The sequence below is a fragment of the Protopterus annectens genome, chromosome 1.part2 (genome assembly GCF_019279795.1).
Source record: "Protopterus annectens isolate FY-2018-M chromosome 1.part2, PAN1.0, whole genome shotgun sequence".
NCBI lineage: Eukaryota > Metazoa > Chordata > Ceratodontiformes > Protopteridae > Protopterus > Protopterus annectens.
The window spans coordinates 1,242,275,626-1,242,295,645 of NC_056727.1; the positions used below are offsets into that span (position 1 = coordinate 1,242,275,626).

The window sequence follows — 20,020 nt, forward strand, 5'->3', positions numbered from 1 at the left end:
TGTGTGTATATATATATATATATATATATATATATATATATATATATATATATATATATATATATATATGTGTGTGTGTGTGTGTGTGTGTGTGTGTGTATAAATTAATCCTGCTGTTGCTTCTGCCATTATGGTCAATATGCTGCTTCAAGCAGTATTTTATTGTATTTATTTGCAGTTTGTTAACCGGGAAAGTCCATTGGACCAAAAATGAGCTCGTTTTCAAAGGTCCTGGGAGAAAAGCTCCATATACAATTATTACAAAGGTAATATCAACAAAGTTAACAAGTACAATATAATTTTCAAAAACTGCTAAAACACAGTAATATAGAAGACAAAGTAATAACATTTGAGCAAGGTGATGTAACAAAGCATTAAATGAAATTAAAACATAAGTATTTTGGAGTACATAAGTATAATTTGGAGTGCAAGCATTTATGCACTCAGTTTCATGAGGCGAGAAGTAGGAAGAATTAGAGGAGGAGAGTAAAACAGTGAGAGGTGAATAGGTTGAGTTATGAAAAAGGAAAAAGGAGGGGTGGAAATGAAATGAAGGGAGTCACTAGGCTAAGTTTTGAGAAAAGAAAAAGGGTGGGGAGCAGAAATAGAGGTATTCAGGTGGGGTAAGGGCATGAGCATTCCCAGTGAAGAGAGATGGGAATGGAGCATGATCATGAAGGCAGAGTAGTTTTGGGTGATTCGAATGTGTGTGTGTGGGGGGGGGGAGTGAATTCCATAGACAAGCAAGGTTGAAAGACAGGGGAAATTGTCCTGGGGCACGTAAAGGTGTGTACACTTTGAGTAGGTTCTGGTTACTGGACCTGAATAATCTGTCAGGATGATGCAAGGTGAGTATAGAGAAGAGGAAAGGGCAGTTAGAGGGTTTGAAGATGAGTTTGTGAGCAGTTAACAGTTGAATGTAAGAGAGATAGTGGGGGAGTTCCAGCCAGTTCAAGGAGTGGAGTGCATTACCATCAGTGGTGGGAGGAGGATTTGGTCCCAGAAGCAAACTTAGAGATTTTATTGTAACAGGATGATGGTTTTGACTTTAGGGAGGATTGAAGGTTGGTGAGGAGAGGGGCTCCATACGAGAGAGGGGAAGAGGTAGGAAATACAGAGTATATGTTTGGATGAGGGAGTGAGATAACAGCTGTGACAGTACAGCATCTGAGCTTTTAGTGTGTTTTTTCTTCATACTAGTTTGTATATGAATGTCAAACTTTAAATGTTCGATGATAACATCGAGAAGTTTTGTATGGGAGACTATTTTATTGGGAATCTTATTCTGACTGGCTATGGAGAAGGATTTTTTTATCGATAAAGGTGTTTTTACATGGGGTAAAGATCATGATTTTGGTTTTGGATGCATTAAGAGCAAGGTGATTATTCAGCATCCAAGACTCTGTACAAGAAGAGGCATCATGTGTTAGTTGCATGAGTTTGGGGAGAGATTGAGCATAGCAAATTATGGTGGAATCGTCCACATATTGGACAAGTTTGGTATGAGGAATGCACTAATGAAAATTAATGAAGATGTTAAAAAGCAATGGACCTAGTACTAAGCCTTGTGGAACTCCTATTGGAGTTTGAAGGAAGGAAGTGGTACTGTTGTTCAACTTTACAGCTTGTTGTCTATTAGAAAGGTAACTGGAAAACCAGTTGACAGAGGAGAGAGAGAGATTGGGAAGAGAGAGTTTGGACAAGAGAAGGTTGTGGGAAACAGTATTGAAGGCCTTTGATAAGTCTAGGAGAAGGGTAGATTTAATGTTGCCAGAGTCTCGGGCATGGTTGATGATGTCAAGGAAGTACAGAAGGGCAGTGGTAGTGTAGTACTATGTCCTGTTCTAAATCCAGGTTGAGTAGGGGTGAGAAGTTGATTGTCTAGGAGGTAAGGAAGGAGTTGCATGTGTATGGATTTTTCAAGGACTTTTGAGATGGGGACGGGATGGCTATGGAATGGAGGTTGGAGATTTCAGTATTGTTGCCTCCTTTGTGGAGGGGAATGATGAACACTTTCTCCCAGAGGAGGGGTATATAAGATTCTTGGATTGAACGGTTGATAAGTACGGTGATGGGAAGAGCTATGCTATCAGCAGCTAGCTTGAGAAACCTAGATGGAAGGTTGTTTGGGGCATGAGAGCATGGCTTTTGTTTTAGTAGAATTTTTTTATGGTGCATAGAGAGATGGTTTGTATGGTAAGGGGGCGATGAGTTGAGTTGCTGACAGTGGGACTAGAGTTGAGGGTGTGGGATGAGGGTGGAGTAGAAGTGTTAATGGAGAATGATGTGGTGAGCTTGGCTATTGAATCAATACAGAAGGAGTTGAATTGAGTAGCTAAGATGTGATCTGGAGAGTTAGGGTCAGAGCAGATATACTGTTCCAAAATTTTGGGGGGGTTGGATGTATGAGTATTTTGAAGCTTGGCATAGTAGAACTTTCAGTATGAGCCAATTTGTTTTTTCACTTTGTTTTGAAGTTGCTTATATACAGTAAGGGTGTTAGGAGTTTTAGATTTTTGGTAATGCTTCCAGGATTTCTCATAGATGCACGAGTGTAATAGTTGGTTTAGTTAGCCAAGGGGTGGATTTGGTTTTGATTCTTTTAGTTCTGAGGGGAGCAAAGCTATCTAGTAGGTTATTGAGTGTAGTATTGAAGCATGTAACAGCATTGTCTACAGGGAGGGTTTTTACAGGGTTCCAATTCATATGTTTTAGTGAGTCAAAGAAAGCTTGAGAGTTGAAGTTTTTTAGGGTACGAGTTGTGATATAGTTATGCTGAAGATGGCAGGAGGATGGTGAGCAGTGAGCAAAGGCAGGAAGATTATCGCTGAGGGAGTCTGGTAGGGTGCCGTTGTAAGAAATGGAGTTAGGGTGAGAAACTAAAATCCAGTCCAGAATACTACCGGAGTTGTTGTCTTTATTAAATCTGGTTAAAGAGGTAATTATTTGGGTGAAGTTGTACAGGTTTATATTCTGAGGTGATGTAGGTGATTGAATAGAAGTTCAGTTTATATTTACATCAACTAGGAGTATAGTTACATTGCATATATTGGATGAGAACCAAGACATGATATCTTCAAGAATGGGGCTGTTATTTCCTGGTGGAATGGGCAGCTATACAAATGTTTTTATGGTTAGTAATTTCTAGTAGGGCCAGCGTTAGTTCAGCTGTTGCGAATTGGGGTATAGGCTTGGTACAGGGTGTCACTGTTAGACAGGAGAAGAAGTAGGAGAAAAGTAGGGCTACTCCACCACCTGTCTCTAGAATTTTGTCATTTCTTATAATCTTGTAGTTGTTACAGCGGTCTGCTTGTGCCCACATGTGGTTTCTTCAGCTACTCTGCTTTCCTCCCATCTCCCCAAAACATGTAGGTTGATTGGATTCTCTTAAAAAAAACTCTCCTTATATATTACATTTTATCTCATCTTGACCCTGTGACCCAGATCAAGGTTAAAATGGTCTGTGATGGCAGTTCACTTACACAGTTAAATTAATTAATTAAAATGTCACTCATTGTTGTGCAGCATTGCAAGTGGAAGTACTACCCTTTTAGGAACACTAATTAATAAGCCTGTCTTGAAACTTTTAGTAAAGCATCATTGATTGTTCTCTTATCCTTATAGATATTTGGAGCTTTGACATCACATCCTTTGAAACCCAGTGATTCATTTTATGGGACGGGAGAATCTTTCCTCTTCACTTTTAATCCAGATTTTAAGGTAAGCACCACTAAAAGTAACTTAATCCCTTATTCTTAAATGTTCTATCACTTTCTTAATAAATGCACTTCTATATTGTGAATAAGTTTACTTATAAACAAGATTACTACTGCAGTATTAACAAATGTGTAGATAAATTCCCACCTGAGTGCTCTGTTTTTAAAACTAAGCCCAAAGAATTGTACAGTTGCATATAAAATAATAAAAATAAATTCACATAATCAAATCAACTAATGAAACTGAAGGATGAGACTTGGACATAGCTGAAGTAACCTAAACGTCACTGTGTCACTAGAAAGGCCAGACTATGGAGGAATGTATGGAATACATGTACAATATTGATTTACTAGTTTATCATTAAAAGGATTACATTTCACAAAGGTATGCCTTTAACACATGCCAGTTATAGTAAATATCTGAAGTTAACCTCATCCTAGCCACTGTGTCATTATCGACCATCATGATAATTTCTGTAAATGAAAATTGTATGGTGACAGAATTGTAACTGGAAGTGTTTGTTGGAAAAGGAATACAGCAAAGGAACATGAGGTGAAAATTGTATCACTGCTATAAGCAATAGCAAAAGTTACTCCTCTTGCTTTTGTGTTTCATGTGTTACACAGAAGTATAGAGTTTAAACTAGGTCCTTGTGCTGAGTGAAATATTTTGACAGTCTCTACATTTGAAGCTTTGAAGTTAGAAGGCACAGTGAGTTTTCTGTTGACTCATTCAGTGTAAGAAGTGAAGCCCATAAGTCAGATATTATTGACAAATGAATTAAAAAATAAGAACGATGTTCCGATTCTGGTTTCATAGTGAATCAACCAGATGTTATATTTTCTCTCTATATTTAATTTCTCTGTTATTGCTTGTTAATTGTTATATAAATTACTAAGGTTTGTATGGAAGTTTGCATTTCACTGTAGGGGAGCTTTTTTCCCCAGGTCTCCACTGAAAGAGGGCTCCTGGCCCATTCGGGTACTACCCGGTTAACAAATGTAATAAATAAAAATAAATAATGTTTTAGGATATTTATCACATGAGCTGCTTTGTATTCTAAAATGAGCACACAACGTATAAAGACAGAGGCAGATGCATGCTTATGAGGGGAAAGTAAATACTTCCATTTTAAATGCTTCTTTTACCATCAGCAAGGCAGATATTAATTAGAATGTCATGCGGACAAGAATGTTGCCAAGATATGCAAGAAACAGTTTTGGGGTGTTGACTAAGTCGCAGTAGAAGAGCGCCATCTGTGGGAAGTTTGTGGGAGGGCAGGTGTTGCACTAGGGACTGTGAAAACATGTACTGTAGCAGAGGAATACTTGTGTTGAGGTCAGCACTTACAAAGATGAAATGTAGCAGGTACAGCATCACTGTTTCTGGGGAAAAAAACACAATAATTTGTTGTTATTTAGTCATTTGATAGCCCTTGACTCATAGTGACCTGAAGGACTTTAGCACTTCAGGCCTGTCTGTCAAAAACTGTTCTTTTAAATTTCTTGCAAATTAATATTCTTTGTTCAGTGATGCTGTGTATTCATCTTGGCCTCTGTCTTCCCCTTCTTCTGTCTTTGATCTTTCCCAGCATCAGTGTTTTCTCTGGTATACCTGTCTAAGTTATGTGGCCAAAGTATGTCAATTTTAATTTTACAGCCAGGCTTTCCAGTGAAAAGTCTGAATGTATTTCTTTAAGTACTTTCAGATTTGATCTTCATGCAGTCTGTGAAATTTTCAAAAGTTTTCTTCAGCACTAGAACTCAAAAACATCAATTATCTGGTGTATAGCCTTATTTACGAGTAGTGCAACTGTTAACAGTCCTATGTTATTACTATTAAAAACAGCATTCATTATACAGACCTTTGTTGACAAAGTGATGTTTTTGCGCTTTAAAACCTTATCCATATTTGCCATAGTCTTCCTTCCAAAAAGCAAGTTCCTTTTGATTTCATGGCTTAAACCATCTGCAGATTTCTTTGAGTCCAGGAAAATGAAATGTCACTACCTCCAAAGAAGTGATAGGACTAGGACGAGATGACATTTTTTAATGTTGAGCAATAAGCCAGGTTTTACACTTTCTTTCATCTTCACCAACAGGCTCTTCAACTCTTCCTCACTTTTAGCCATCAGAGTGGTATGATCTAAATACCTTAGGTTGTTAATATTTCTCCAGCAATTTAATTCCAGAATTATATTCATCTAAGCCAATATTTTGTACAATACATTCAGCATATAAATTAAATAGAATAGCAATATGCAACCCTGTCATACTCTTGTTTCCTGCGCTGAACTAGTCAGTTTTTTCATATTAAGTTGTAGTGGTTGCTTTCTGTTCTACATACAGATTCCTTAGAAGGAAAACAGTGACTTGGTATGCTCACTTCTCTAAAGAATTGCTGCAGTTTGTTATAGTCAGCATAGCAGGCAAGATTTTTTTTTCTAGAACTCCCTTATTTTTTCTATTATCTGGCAATGTTTGCAGCTTGATCTATCGTGCATCTGCCAGTGCTCTAACCAGCATGTAGATCTGGATGTTTTCAGTCCACATATTACTGAAGTATAGCTTGCAAGATCTTGAGCATTATAACCTTGTTCGATAATTTGAGCATTCCTTAGCAATGCCCTTTTTTGAGATTGCAGTATAAAATGATCTTTTCCCAGTCCTAATGGCCAGTGCCCTGTTTTTCAAATTTGCTGACAAATTCCAAGTAGCGCTGTAACACCATCATTTTTCAGGATTTTACCCGATTCAGACATATTTCCATCACTTTCTACAGCCTTGTTATTAGCAAGGCTTTCTAGGGCCCATTTAATTTCCCTCTGCAGGATATCTCATTCTAGATCAGAGAATACCCCATCATATGTATGAGTGATGTTAGGGTGCTTCTGCATATTCCTGCCACTTTTTCATAGTAACTTCTGTTTCTATTAAGTCCCACCCATCTTTATCTATTATCACACACATTGTTATCTGGAAGTTTTCCTTAATATCACCAGTCTTCTTGAACAGATCTCTTAATTTTCCCATTGTGTTGTCTTCTTCCAGTTCTTTGCACTGTCTATTTAAATGCACCTCCTTATCTCTTCTTGCTATACCCTTAATGTCTGCATTCAGTTTGTATTTTTTTCACCTCCATTGCCTTTTGCTCTTTTCTTATCATTGGACAATTAGAAAACCGCCACAGACATCCATTTTTTTTTAATCTTTTCTGTTTTGAATAGATTTTTTCGCCACCTCCTGGACAGTATGGGTGGCGCACTGGTGCAGTAGTTAACGTTGTCACCTCACAGCAAGAGGTTCTCTGGTTCAGTTCTCGGCTGAAGTGCCTTCTGTGCAGAGTCTGCATGTCCTCTCTGTATTCACGTGAGTTTCCTCCAGGTGCTCCGGTTTCCTCCCACATTCCAAAGACATGCATCTTGAGCATTCCTTCCCGGGACTCTGCTGAAAATAGATTCTGTCCTAGTCAGACTTTCCCAGTCAACAAATGTTAAATAAATAAATAAAATATCCCAAACTTCTGTCCATAGTTCTTCAGGTACTTAGTCCACCAGGTCTTATTCCTTATATCTGTTCTTCACCTCCAATCCATATTCATTTGGAATATTGTTGAGCTCCTATCTCAGTGGCCTGGAAACTTTTTGTTTTCTGTAATTTTAGTTATTTATTTATTTATTTTTATTTTACATTCTGACTTGGAACAAAGCCAATTTTCAGCGGTGGCCCCGGGGAGAAATGCTCTGGATGCATGTCTTTACAATTTAATTCTCTTCTTTGCAACAGTAAGCTGATGGTCTGAGTCACAGTTCATTCCAGGTCTTGTTTTTGCTAACTGTATAGAGCTCTTGCATCTCTGAGGGCAGAGTATCTGATTTTTGGTACTGACCATCTGCAATTTAAGTGCATTCAAAGTCTCCTAAACCCCTGTTAGAATATTGGCCATCATGATAGGAGTCAGTGAAATGCATGACGACGGTTGAGGGGCCAGGGGAGTCAAAGATCAAAATGATTCTAAAAAGTGATAAAACCAAAATAAAAGGTGTGTGTTTCCATAGGTCGACAATTTTACTGTTTGATTATGTTCACTTTGATATAGAGTAGCTAGAATTAAAGCACTAACTCGCTCTGACTGAGCACTCTTCAGACTTTCTCTACTTTATTATTGCATACTTTGTCAGTTCATAGCCTAATTTTTTGCCTTGAGGGGGGAAAAGGTCAGGATTTTATGCCCTAGCTGGTTCCTTAGACTTCCTAATCATGCCTATTTGCTGTCTGTAAAGAATTCCATGTTGATGGTTTGCCCAAGTCTTGCATATGCCAGTATCCTCTCTGTGGTTTGCCTTGAACTGAATGATTTCCTCTAATACTTCAGATAAAGACTCAGACAAACTGGACTTTCTTTTTTTTTTCAAAACACACTTTATTTGCTTTAATAACAACAACAAACATAAGAAGAAGAACACATTATTACAATAATAAATGAGTTGAACTAAACATTGCTACAGAAGTGGTCAAAAATCATAACCTATATACATACGTGCCAATGCGTAAAGGGAAGAAAGGAAAATACTACATACAGTGGAGACTCCAAATACTAGATTTAAAGGAAGTGTAGATACAACTTCTTCCACACTGCAATTCTCCAACCAATTAACAGAGCACTGGAGAAATGGGGGGAATCAATAGACAAGAACATCCATGACCAAGATCACAAAGTGGGACCTGCAGCAACTGCATTGAGATCTAGTTAATAGATTTTGTACTGAGCATGGGGCGTGGAGTGACATGTAGGTAGTGCTCATCAATCGTCAGTCAAAAGAAGGAAAATAAAATCCCATAATTCCTGGTATGAAGCTCATTTACGGGGATTAATTATTAGCAGTTTTTGGGAGGTAATGTATTTAATTGCCAGATTCTTAAAGTCCCTCCAGGATAGCTTGGAACGGTCAATCCAGTGTTTGGTAATATAAAATTGTATTAGAAGGCAGACTGTAATTAGGGCTCTAAGTTTAAGAATAGGTATGTTAAGGCTGGTAATGTGTAGTAAGGCCATTTCCCAGAATAAGGTAGATTTATGGTAGCCCATTTTGTCCAGCCTTACCTTGAGAGAGCACCAGATGCTGTGTGAGTACCTACAAAACCACAGAATGTGGATGATATCCGCACGGGGATAAGAGCAGCAGGAGCACGAAGTGGAAACATTCGGATTAAATTTATTCAAGTGGACCGGAGTTAGATATAAGTTATTTGTAATCATAAATTGTGTATACAGAAGCTTTTTAAAGGGAGAGTACTTAAGAGTGGATTCTATTGATAATGCTTTCTGCTGTGATGAGAGGGTAGTGCCCTGATGGTCCCAGTAGTCCGCAAAAATAGTTTTCCCTTGATTTAGAAATGAGGAAAAGGTTCTATAGGCTATAGAAAGCATGTTTTTTCTATTAACTAAGTTTTGTAATAGGTCTGCTACACGGCTTTGATCAACCTCAGAGCCGGGATAGCTATGAAGAAAAGATGATGTGAGCTCTCTTAATTGCTTCAGGATAATAGTATATTTTTTGGACAAGGCCAAAGTAGCTCAATGGTCTGTTAGTGAGAGGTGGTTAAGTTTATGCATATCCCGTAAGATAAAGTCTTTAATTAATGGGTAGTTATTTAAGTTGATCATTTTACCATTCAGATTTAAATTCGGGTTAAGATGAATAGGTTGGAATAGTAGGTGAGCATTACCTAGGTTCAGAGATTGCAACAGCTCCTGAAAAGTCTTAATTAACCCCTTCAGGGAGTGGTGTAACTTTAGTTTCTTAAGGTTTGATTTAACCAGGAAAGGTAGAGCTCTGGGGTTAAGATCATCTTTGAGGGCATGATTATACCACACTTTGACCCACAAGGGAGTCCACGTAGAAGAGTCTGGATGATAATTTGCAATAGCGAATATTCTATTTGCGTGAATGATTCTGTAATATAATATGAGATTGGGCATCGCCAGGCCCCCCAGAGATTTGGGTAACATAAGTCTTTGGTATGAGATTCTTACCGACTTAGGGTGCCAGATGAATTTTGCTAGGGCTTTATGAATTCTGTTGAAGAAAAGAGTTGAACCCGAGGATAGAGAAGAGTTGAGATGATAGAGGAGCTTCGGAAGTATATTCATTTTAATGATAGAAGTTTTAGTTAACATTGGGAGTTTTAACTGTTGCCATCTCGAAATGTCTTAGGAAATAGAAAGCCAGACTTTTGATAGGTTAGATTGTAGGAGAGAAGAGGAAGAGTGGTCATAATAAACTTCTAGATATTTAAGAGAGTAATCTGTACGAAAGGAGAGATCAGGAAACAGGTGTTGTTTATGTGCTATAGGGTTGATCGGGAAAATGAAGGATTTATTTTGGTTGATTTGGTAGTCTGAGATGGAGGCAAATGCATTCAGAGATTTAATTATCTTCTTAGTGTCAGATATAGGGTGTTCAAAATACAGATTCAGGTCATCGGCAAAGGCTGTAAAACTAAAGTTTGTGTTAAGAATTCTAGGAATTGAGTGATGGGTTTTTTGCGAGATAAACAGAAAAAAGGTTTCTAAGTATAAATTGAAGAGCAGGGGAGATAGAGGACACCCCTGTCTAGTACCATTTGCAATCTTTATTAGTTGAGAATATTGCTTGTTTATATATATAGGCGAGTATATGAGCTGTATGTTTTGATCAAATTGATAAAGGCAGGGGGAATGTCAAAGCCCGACAAAGCCAAAAACAAAAAGTTCCAGTTTACCCGGTCGAAGGCCTTACAGGCATCCAACACCATAGCATATCTGGGGTTTCTTTCTTTTTTGGTGAGATTTATTATGGTTTCTAATGTTAAGGTATTGTCCCAGGTATGTCTGTTAGGCATAAAGCCCGCTTGTTCCGGAGAAATTAGGGCATGCATAGTTTTTTTTAAGTCTGTTAGCTAGGATGGCTGATAAAATTTTTATATCAACATTCATAAGGGAGATTGGCCTATAGTTATTTAAGTTAGCACTATCCAGAGTGTTTTTGGGGATTAGTATAGTTTTGGAATGGTTGATGTATAGATCTGTTACACCTTCATTAGAGAAAAATTCAAAAAGTTTAAGCAAGATGGGAGCAAGTGTAGTTTTAAATGTTTTGTAGAAATCAGGTGAGTAGCCATCTGGGCCTGGGGCTTTACCAATCTTTGAATTTTTTCATCTCATCACTAGTAGGAAGCATGTTATTACAAGCATAGATATCTGAATATATTTGGTGAAATAGTTGGATAATCTCAGCGTCTGATTTGTAAAGCGTGTTATTGTGGTAAATTGATTCTGGGGGATTTAGGTGTGTTAACTATTAGCCTGGCTATAGCTTTGGAAGGGGTTTGTAAAGATTCGGAGTATCTAGCAATATAGCGTAATTCTTGGAGAGAAAGGTTAGATTGGTGGTGTTCAAATAGTTCTTTTTGTTTAAATTGCAGCTCTTTTTCAGTGTCTAAGGAGTAATTAGTTAAAGGCTTGTCGTCCAAAGTCTTAATCTCTGTAACTAGGCTGGTTAACTTTTCTTTATTTAATTTTTTGAAAAAACTAGCTTTCCTGATAAGAATTCCCCTAATCACCGCTTTACCTGCTGCCAATCTAACATCAAAGGGGATACCACTGTCATGAGAAGCAGAGAAGAGTTCATTTAAAGTAAAAGTAATTTCTATGATTAATGGCTGATCCTTTAATAATTACTATTGAGAGACCAGTTATATGTTTTATGAGATAGGTTTTACGCTCAACTTGTCCCCTTCTCTAGGGTTAACCTTGAATGATCAGAGAGGAATTTGGGTTCAATTGAGAGTTTGATTTGCCTTTTAGCTAAAATGTTGGAAATTAGAAAGAAGTCTATGCGAGACCATGAATGATGGCATTTGGAAAAGTAGGTGAAAAAGTTATTATTCCCTGAGTCGGATCCGAACGAAACTGGGTCCATTAACTCAAAATCCAGTATTAACTCTCTTAAAGCTATAGAATCCTGGGTATTTGTGGCTTTGGTCTTACATGAGCGGTCTATGCTAGGGTCTAAGACCATATTCCAATCCCCACCCAAGACAAAGATGTGGTTTGGAAACTTAAGTAGGAGATTATAGACTCTCATGATGAAGTCTAGTTGCCCTGAGCAAGGTCCATAAAGATTTAAAAATAGTACAGGTTTATTTAGGTTATGTGATTGATAGACATGTAAAATAACACCACCTCCCATCTTGGTCAGCTCCCTTTGCCACAATCGTAGGCTTAAAGGAATTTTTAATAATAATCGCCACCCCCTTGGAATTATGGCTCACGCCCGATGTGATAATATCTCTAACCCATTTTCTGTTTTCATCCTTGGCCCATTCTTCATTTAACATATGTGTTTCCTGGAGAAAATAAAGGTCCGACTGGGATTTATATAAAAGATGCAACACCAGGTTTTTCTTATTTTTGTCATGTATCCCCCTTACATTCCATGAAGAAATATTCCAAATTTTATCCATAAGTATTTGGATTCAAATTAATATTATTTAAAGGCACTGTTATGAGAAATAAGTAATAAAGAGGAAACTTCAGAAGAATTACAGCATGCAGCACTATATAAGATATGGCACAAAACTCCCTCAATTTTATCCCCTGTGCCTAACCACATAACCCGTACAATTGAGAGAGAAAAGAAATAAAGTATACTAAGTGAGCATAAATCCAACATACATCTAGGGATTAAAAATAGAAAAAGAAAAGTAAAAACCATATAATATTTACAGATAATATACAACATTGATCTAATTCCAAACAAAGCCGATAACCCTACTTAGAAAATCCAAATAGCTTCCAAAAACTGTAGAGTAAACTAAAAGAGAAAGGTCAACTAAAGTAGTTAGACCCTGTACAATAATTTGAATAATCTCTGGCTGGAGTACTCCAGTCTAATTAATATTAATCGCACATATAAGGTAAACAGAACTCAAGAGGTTTCTAGAAGTTTACAGATAGACCATTTAGATTAATACTTGAAGTTTATTCTGAGCGACCACAAATATATTTAAGGCGGTGTATAGCCAGGTTTCACCAGTTATCAATAATAGTGGGATATACCATTTCCGGAGGAATGACCAACCTACTTATGCTAGTCCTTCATAACTTTTATCAGTTTAATCTGTAGATCCCTTGCCGTCTAGGTACATGCGTATATGTCCTAGCGACATGCACTAGACAAGTTAATATTAGGCAACTTTTCACATATCGAGCAGCTGCCCACTTATTTACACCGGTAGATTTGATCGAGGCCCACAGACTCAAAGTAAAGTGTATTGGTTCTGCCATGCCGAACTAATAAAGAAAGTCCAGGAGGATAGTGGTTCTCACCTTCCCAAATCGATCAGGCCAACTTCTAAGTAAATTTGGTTGACAAATCATCTAGGTGTGAGCGCTCCCCGTAGCTGTCGATGATAACATTCTCCGAGTTATGACCCCGTTGCAGGACAACAAAGGATATAATCCATTCAACTTCCGGCTTCAGAGGTGCATCAATCAAGACTCGGGTTAGCCACCAATCTCATGGATCCCTCAAGCAACAGGAACTAACGGAAAGTTCCTAGTATAGCAAGGGAGAGTCAAAGGTTGATTAATAAAAGCCCAGTTGCAGATTAGTGTGAATAAAGACACACTAACAGCTGTGAGGGACTAGAAAGGCTGTAGAGACCTCCAGTAAGTGGAACGAAGTAGTCGGGAGCTTCACCGACTGGTTGGGGCTGAACCAAAGCATTTAGTAAAGATAGAATCTGCTTCTTTGGGTGATGACATATAGAACTTCGTTTCCTTGTAGGTAAATGATAGTAAAGAAGGAAATTTAATTTGGAATTTGATTTTACGAGAAATAAGGTCGGCACAGTAGGGGGGAGAGTTTGCGGCATTTCTCCCTTATTTCAAGGGTAGATCTTGAGAAATGACAATGTTTTGGTTATTCCAGGAGAAATGGTTTGCTTTCTTGTAGGCTGATAAAATAGTTTGCACATCCTGATGATTAAGCAATTTGACGTAGACAGGCCTCGGAATTGCAGTGATTTGCTGTTTCCGCAAAGCTCTATGTGCTCTCTCAATGATGTATTTAGTCGGAGGGCTTCTCTCTTGGCATAAGTTGTTGAAGATTTGTGTAGTAATTTCAAGGAGTTGGTTTGATTCGGATTTCTCAGATAAACCCCTAATAATCAGGTTGTTCCTCCTACTTCTAGTCTCCAGGTCCAAGATTTTTGCTTGCATGTCATTGATCGCTTTGTCTTTCATTTGCAGTTCTTCTTTAATGTGTTCAATTTCTAACTCATTGGATTTAGATCTCCCTTCAACTAGGTCTAGTCGGTCAGCTATTTTATTAATTGAGGAGCCGAAAGAGCTCATTTGCACAGTTAGTTCTTGGATGGCCGCTTGCAGAGGTAACAGAGCACTTTTCAGCTCATCCATTTGTAGTGAACCGTCGGCCTTCTCTATAATCAGATCCTTTGGCTGCTCCTGTACAGATTTGGAAGATCTCAACCTCTTTGCTTCTTTCTCCGGTGATGTGGAAATGGCTGATAGTTTGGATTTTGTGGTTTGAATATCCATAATTTCAGGTTCTTTCGGCATTATGATCTCCGACTCTGTCCTCGTGGGTGTTGTCAGTTGGTCCGGTGCTGAAAGCTTGGGCCTCTATATATCCACGTGTATCTTCGTTAGGTTTCAGTTGTTGGTGAAAGCGAGCAGGTTTGGAGTACTAAAACTTTTAGTTTTAGTGTAAAAACTTTGTTTAAAGTTGAAGCATAAAGGTTCGCTGGTACAAGGTCTTATCCTATATAAACTTGAGTTGATAGGGTTAATCCATTGAATGTGTATGGAGCTAAGAGGAGAGGGTGCTTCTCGGACAACCACCATCTTGGAATCAAAATGAGACAAACTGGACTTTCAAAGTAACAGACATTGATGGGTTTGTATCATTTTTTTTTCCCCTCCTTTGTAGTGAGTCTAAGAGGTGCAAAAATTGAGATTTTAATTGTATTGAGGCAACACGGTGCCATTTTCATGTGTGTGGAATGTATGAGTTTGTTACACATGACTCATTGTCACAGCCAGCAACACATCAGAGAAAACAAAGGAAGTATGTCATCCTCCAAAGTTTTAGGTCAGCATAAATGAAAGTGTAAAAATGTGTTCTTGATTATACTTTATGAAATATGGTATATTATATTGCCATGATTACTGAGCACGCAGTACTGCACTGAAAGCATTATAAATAGCAACAAAAAGCCAGTATCATTGTGAACAAATCAGCCACTGACACATGACCTCTGTCTTTCTAGTACAGATGCAGAGATAATAGCTTGCTTATATGTCAGATTATGACAAATATATTTTTCATATTTATGTAACTATTTCAGTAAGCAAGCATGGTAAAATGCTATGTGAGTTCTTACTTTGAAGCTGATATTTGAAAGGACAAATTTCTTGCAGATGCTAGTAACATGATTCCAGAACAATTTATGTTCAGCATAGCACACTACTCAGAGCTTCTGAGGCTCACCAAAACATAGGTAATTCCAACAGATGGCTTTTGCTAGCCATCATTGTATATTATGCAAATGAAAAAAAATTAAGTTCTTATGAACTGAGCACAGATTACATCCATTTCAAAAAAAAAAAAAGACAACTCATTACTCTGAACTCTGGGTTAAGTATAAATTAACTCTGTTAATTGTGGCATAGGATCACCACATATGACAGTGCTGAAATTACTCTGCAAAACCTGAAGCTGTGGTATGGGTGTAAGGTGGGTTTCTACAGTCCTGTTCAGAATTAGCCACCTCGCGGTGTAAACCTTGGCTCTAGATGATTGTCACTGTTGAAATGACACCCCAACCCCATGTGCAATAATGGGAAAAAGGAGTTATGAATAGATGAACACCCCATTGCTTTGCCTTCCTTTCATAAATGTACAGAGTAAACAAGTATACATTGGCTGTGTACCATACCCTGTCAATGCTACAATTTCATTATATTAGAAGCTTTTCCAGGTTACCCATTCTTTCTCTGCTTTTATATTTTTTTACCAGTTTGTTCTGCTATGTCCCTTTTCTTTAGAGTGCAGGTCCAAGGCTTATAATCACATCTGCCAGCACAATGCTTATGCCATTATTTAGGACAATTCCCTACTGCAAATTACATCTGGTAGTAGGTATTCTCATTGCTTGTTTTGCCTTGGTGAGCCGCATGACACACCCATCCAATTTTGCATGGAATCCACCAGAGCTACTTGCAAATGGCCGCTAAAAAAACTAAGTGCCTTTCTTGTGAAAAAGGCAGTGTTGGCCAACCAACCCAACAAAAGAAATGTACCTGTGACTCAGAGTTGGCCTCTGCACCTTTAAGTGATCAGCAAGCCAAGCAGAGCCAGACAGAAGACTTAAGGTCATCCATTGAAGGCTTGCTGCATTCAGTTTAAAGCTGACCTTCAAAACAATGCCCTCTCACAAAACAACTGCACAAAACTCTATAGGAACATTGGCCCTGATATCAGCAGAACCTTCACTTTTGAACCAACTAAATATGGATGCTTGAAAACTCTGTCTCAGCAGTGAAAGAGATTGAAGAGAATATCTTTACTGGAGCCATTTCCTCAACACCCAGAACTGGCCCAGTCAGTGAAGACTGTGTCACCTTGTGCCCAGATACCCCAGGAAGATGTAAAATGATGATCAGGACTGTATGGGAATTCATATAGGAAGCAGTGAACACCAGTGCAGCCATCCCATCAGCAAATGGGAGCAGGGGGCAGTTTTTGTTGAAAAATGTGACATGTTCAAATGGAGAAAGAAGAAACAATGTTATAAAAGATCATCCTGTCAGACCTTAGTGTGTGCATATAACAAAAATGTTGGAAATATTCATTTAAAAAAACTGTCATGTATAAAAGGTGGAATAGGTGGAAAGAATGGCTTTTAATCATAATGGCTCTGCTATCCATATTATCTTGGAATGTAAATGGTCTTACAGGCATACACAAAATGGAAGGAGTATTGAATTATATTAGTAGATGCACAGTACACATAGCAATGCTGCAGGGGATGCATTTGGAAAGAAATGACCATTTGAATTTGACAAAGAAGGGATTTCATAATCAGCAGAATAGCAGGGACAAATGAAAAGGAGAGTTATACTAATTGCTGGAGATGTTCAAATAGTGATAGAAGAGGAAAAAGGCAATGGTAGATTTGGGTATTAAGGGGCTATTAGCAGGGGAGGAGGAGGATTATGCTGACATATATTTATATTCCACCAAAACTGCTATTATGGAGTTTAAGAAAATTTTGGGAGAAGACAGCTTTCAATAAGGAATATTACTTATAGGAGGGGAATTGAACTTTATTTGCAATAGTGAGGGTGTGTTTGGGGGACCTAGAAGAGAAAAGTAACAAAAGGGGGGTAGATTTCTGAAGAAAGTCATGAAAAATTTGGTATAGAGGATGTGAATTCAGTAGTTAGAACTCTGACATAGTTTGTGTTGTATCTCAAGGTACAATAACTGGGCTAGACTATATATAAATTATAATTCACAGGAACATGTAGATTTAATTGAAGACTTTGACACAAATCCAGGAACTATTTCAGATAGGCATGGATAAAAACTAAGATAAAAACAATAACTTACCTGCAGAATACTTGCAACTCTCAGCTTCCTTCATTGCATATTTTATCAGCATCCTCCTTAACAGGTCCATTCAGGAGTCCTACATAACTGGGAAAAAGCATTTATCCTTCCTCTTCATAAAGGAGGCAACAACTCCAACATCTCAAATGTCCATCCTCTTGTCATCCTCTCAACAATCTCCAAAATACTTGAGAAATGTATTCACAATTAACTCCTCAATCACCTGACCCAACACCAAATCCTTTCCCCCACGCAACATGGCTTTAGGCCCAGTCACAGTATTAATACTGCCCTCATTTCCTTCCTTGATACAGTAAATAGAGCACGAGATGCTGGTACCTTAGTCTTGGCACTCTTCCTGGATTTATCCAAGTCTTTTAACACTATTTCTCACTCCCTCTTGCTTACTAAGCTCTCTAATCTTGGACTGTCTCCCCCTACCCTACAATGGTTTACTAACCATCTCAGTAATAGGTAGCAATCTACTAAATGGCAGCACTCTTCCTCTCCTTTCTTAACTACCAATACAGGTGTCCCCCAAGGCTCAATACTGAGACCCCTCTTATTCAACTTATTTGTCAATAACTTTCCTTCCTCTGTCACCAACAGTACTGTCATCTAATATGCAGATGACTCAACTGTTATCTGCTTTGCTAAATCTGCCCCTATACTACAGCATCTCACCCAAGAACCGTTTAAGTCCACCAAAACCTGGATGTCCCAAAACCACCTCGCTCTCAACCCCAATAAAACAAAACCTTCACAAAATCCAACACTGTTGACAAGTCACTATTCTCCATTCATTCCCAAAATAACACCATCATTGAAGTTGTCCCCAGTACCAAATTGCTAGGTGTCACCATTGATGACAGATTATCTTTCGACCTTCACATATACAGCAACATCAAAAAAAAAACATCAAAAACTAGGTGCCCTGTAAAGGCACAACTATTTTCTTAGCCTCTCCACAAAAAAGGCTCTGGCCTCATCCTTCCTGCTTCCAACACTCCTATATGGTGCCCCCTTTCTCACTAATCTACAGTCATCCCTGAGGACAAAACTAGACTCCTGCTACAATAAAATTGCTAAATTTGTTACAAGCACAAAATTTTCCACCCATCACTGTTCCTCTCTGCATCAACTAAATTGGCTATCCATATTATCTTGGAATGTAAATGGTCTTACAGCCATACACAAAAAGGAAGTAGTATTGAATTATATTAATAGATGCACAATACAAATAGCACTTTAATGCTCCTCAGATGGAACTGGCAACTATGCTGTGTTCTACACCAATGCTTTATACAAACACCTGTATAACTGCATTGACTCGGCCATACCTGATGGGACCAAAACAAGCTCCTCAAGGAAGAGCAAACCTGTCTGGTGGACAATTGCCATTAACAGGCTTTACAATAAGAGGAAGAACTTGCTGTCTAAGAGTAAGAGGTAGTGAACCCTAAACTGGAAACACTCCCTCATCAGCTTAAACAAGCAAATAAGACTTCTTGTGAAGTCCTCCATGGCAAATTACAAATCCAAATTAGCTTCCTCTACTAAGGACAAACATAAGGCATTCCGTAGTTACATCCGTAACCTAAAAGGAAAGGCCTAGATTTGTGCCAAACTGATAGTTAATGATAAAACATATACTGAGACTGTGGACATAGCTAACCTGTTAGCCAACAGGTTCTGTGAAAACTTCACCCCCTGTCCCCACCACACATACCCCATGATATCCCTACCACCTGTCCTCTACCTTGTATCTTTAAAGAGTACGTCGTAAACGCCCTCTCCAAGGCCAAAAACACAGCATCTATGATACCTGATAATATCCCAAGTTGTGTCCTACATGGGCTCAAACAAAGATTTCAGTTATAGTCTAAGCACCAGCTTCATCCCAGCTGAATGGAAAACAGCCACCGTTATCCCCTTGCACAAAGGTGATGCTTCTACTGATCCCAGGAACTATATACCTACTAGCTTGACTAGCCGTATCTGCAAAACCATGGTGTGAATCATCATGGACCTTATCAACAAAGATATAGGTAATCTCTAAACACTTGACCCTACTTATTTTGGATTTGTCAAAGGGAGATCATGCCTGTTAAACTTGGTGGACTTCTTCGAGACAGTCTCCAAGGCTCTGGATGAAGGGAAATCTGAGCATACAGCTTACCTAGACTTGGCCAAAGGTTTTGACACTATCCCCCATTGAGGCATCACTGACAAACTCACCCAGCTAGGTATCAACCCTTATATCATTAGATGGGTCACTAACTGGCTCATTGATAGAATGCATATAGTCAGAATAGGGGACTCCACCTCCAGCAGCAGACCTATAACCAGTGGTGTTCCACAGAGATCAGTCCTGGGACCTGTACTGTTCGGAATCTATTTATCCAAAGTACAAGCAAAAGCTAAAGGTCTGTGACTGACACAGATTGCTGATGACAGCAAACTGGGAGTGGTCATAGAATCTCCAAACTATGTCAACATCCTACAAGAGGGTCTTACACAAACAAATGATTCATGTCAAAGTAATGGCTTTAAACTCGATGCAAAAAAATGTATCATCATCCCTTCCTGCTAACTACCACATTAGTAACAACACCTTAAGTA

General features: G+C 38.4%; 1 protein-coding gene across 2 annotated transcripts in view; it reads left to right on the forward strand.

Annotated features, from left to right (window-relative positions):
* Positions 1–20,020, forward strand: part of LOC122792322 (nuclear receptor coactivator 7-like) — a 1,388,015-nt gene that overhangs the window by 1,339,809 nt on the left and 28,186 nt on the right. For both annotated transcript variants that reach the window (XM_044060116.1, XM_044060117.1), the window contains one exon: positions 3,625–3,720. In XM_044060116.1, the coding sequence (XP_043916051.1) occupies positions 3,625–3,720 (96 nt within the window). The remainder of the gene's footprint in view (positions 1–3,624; positions 3,721–20,020) is intronic.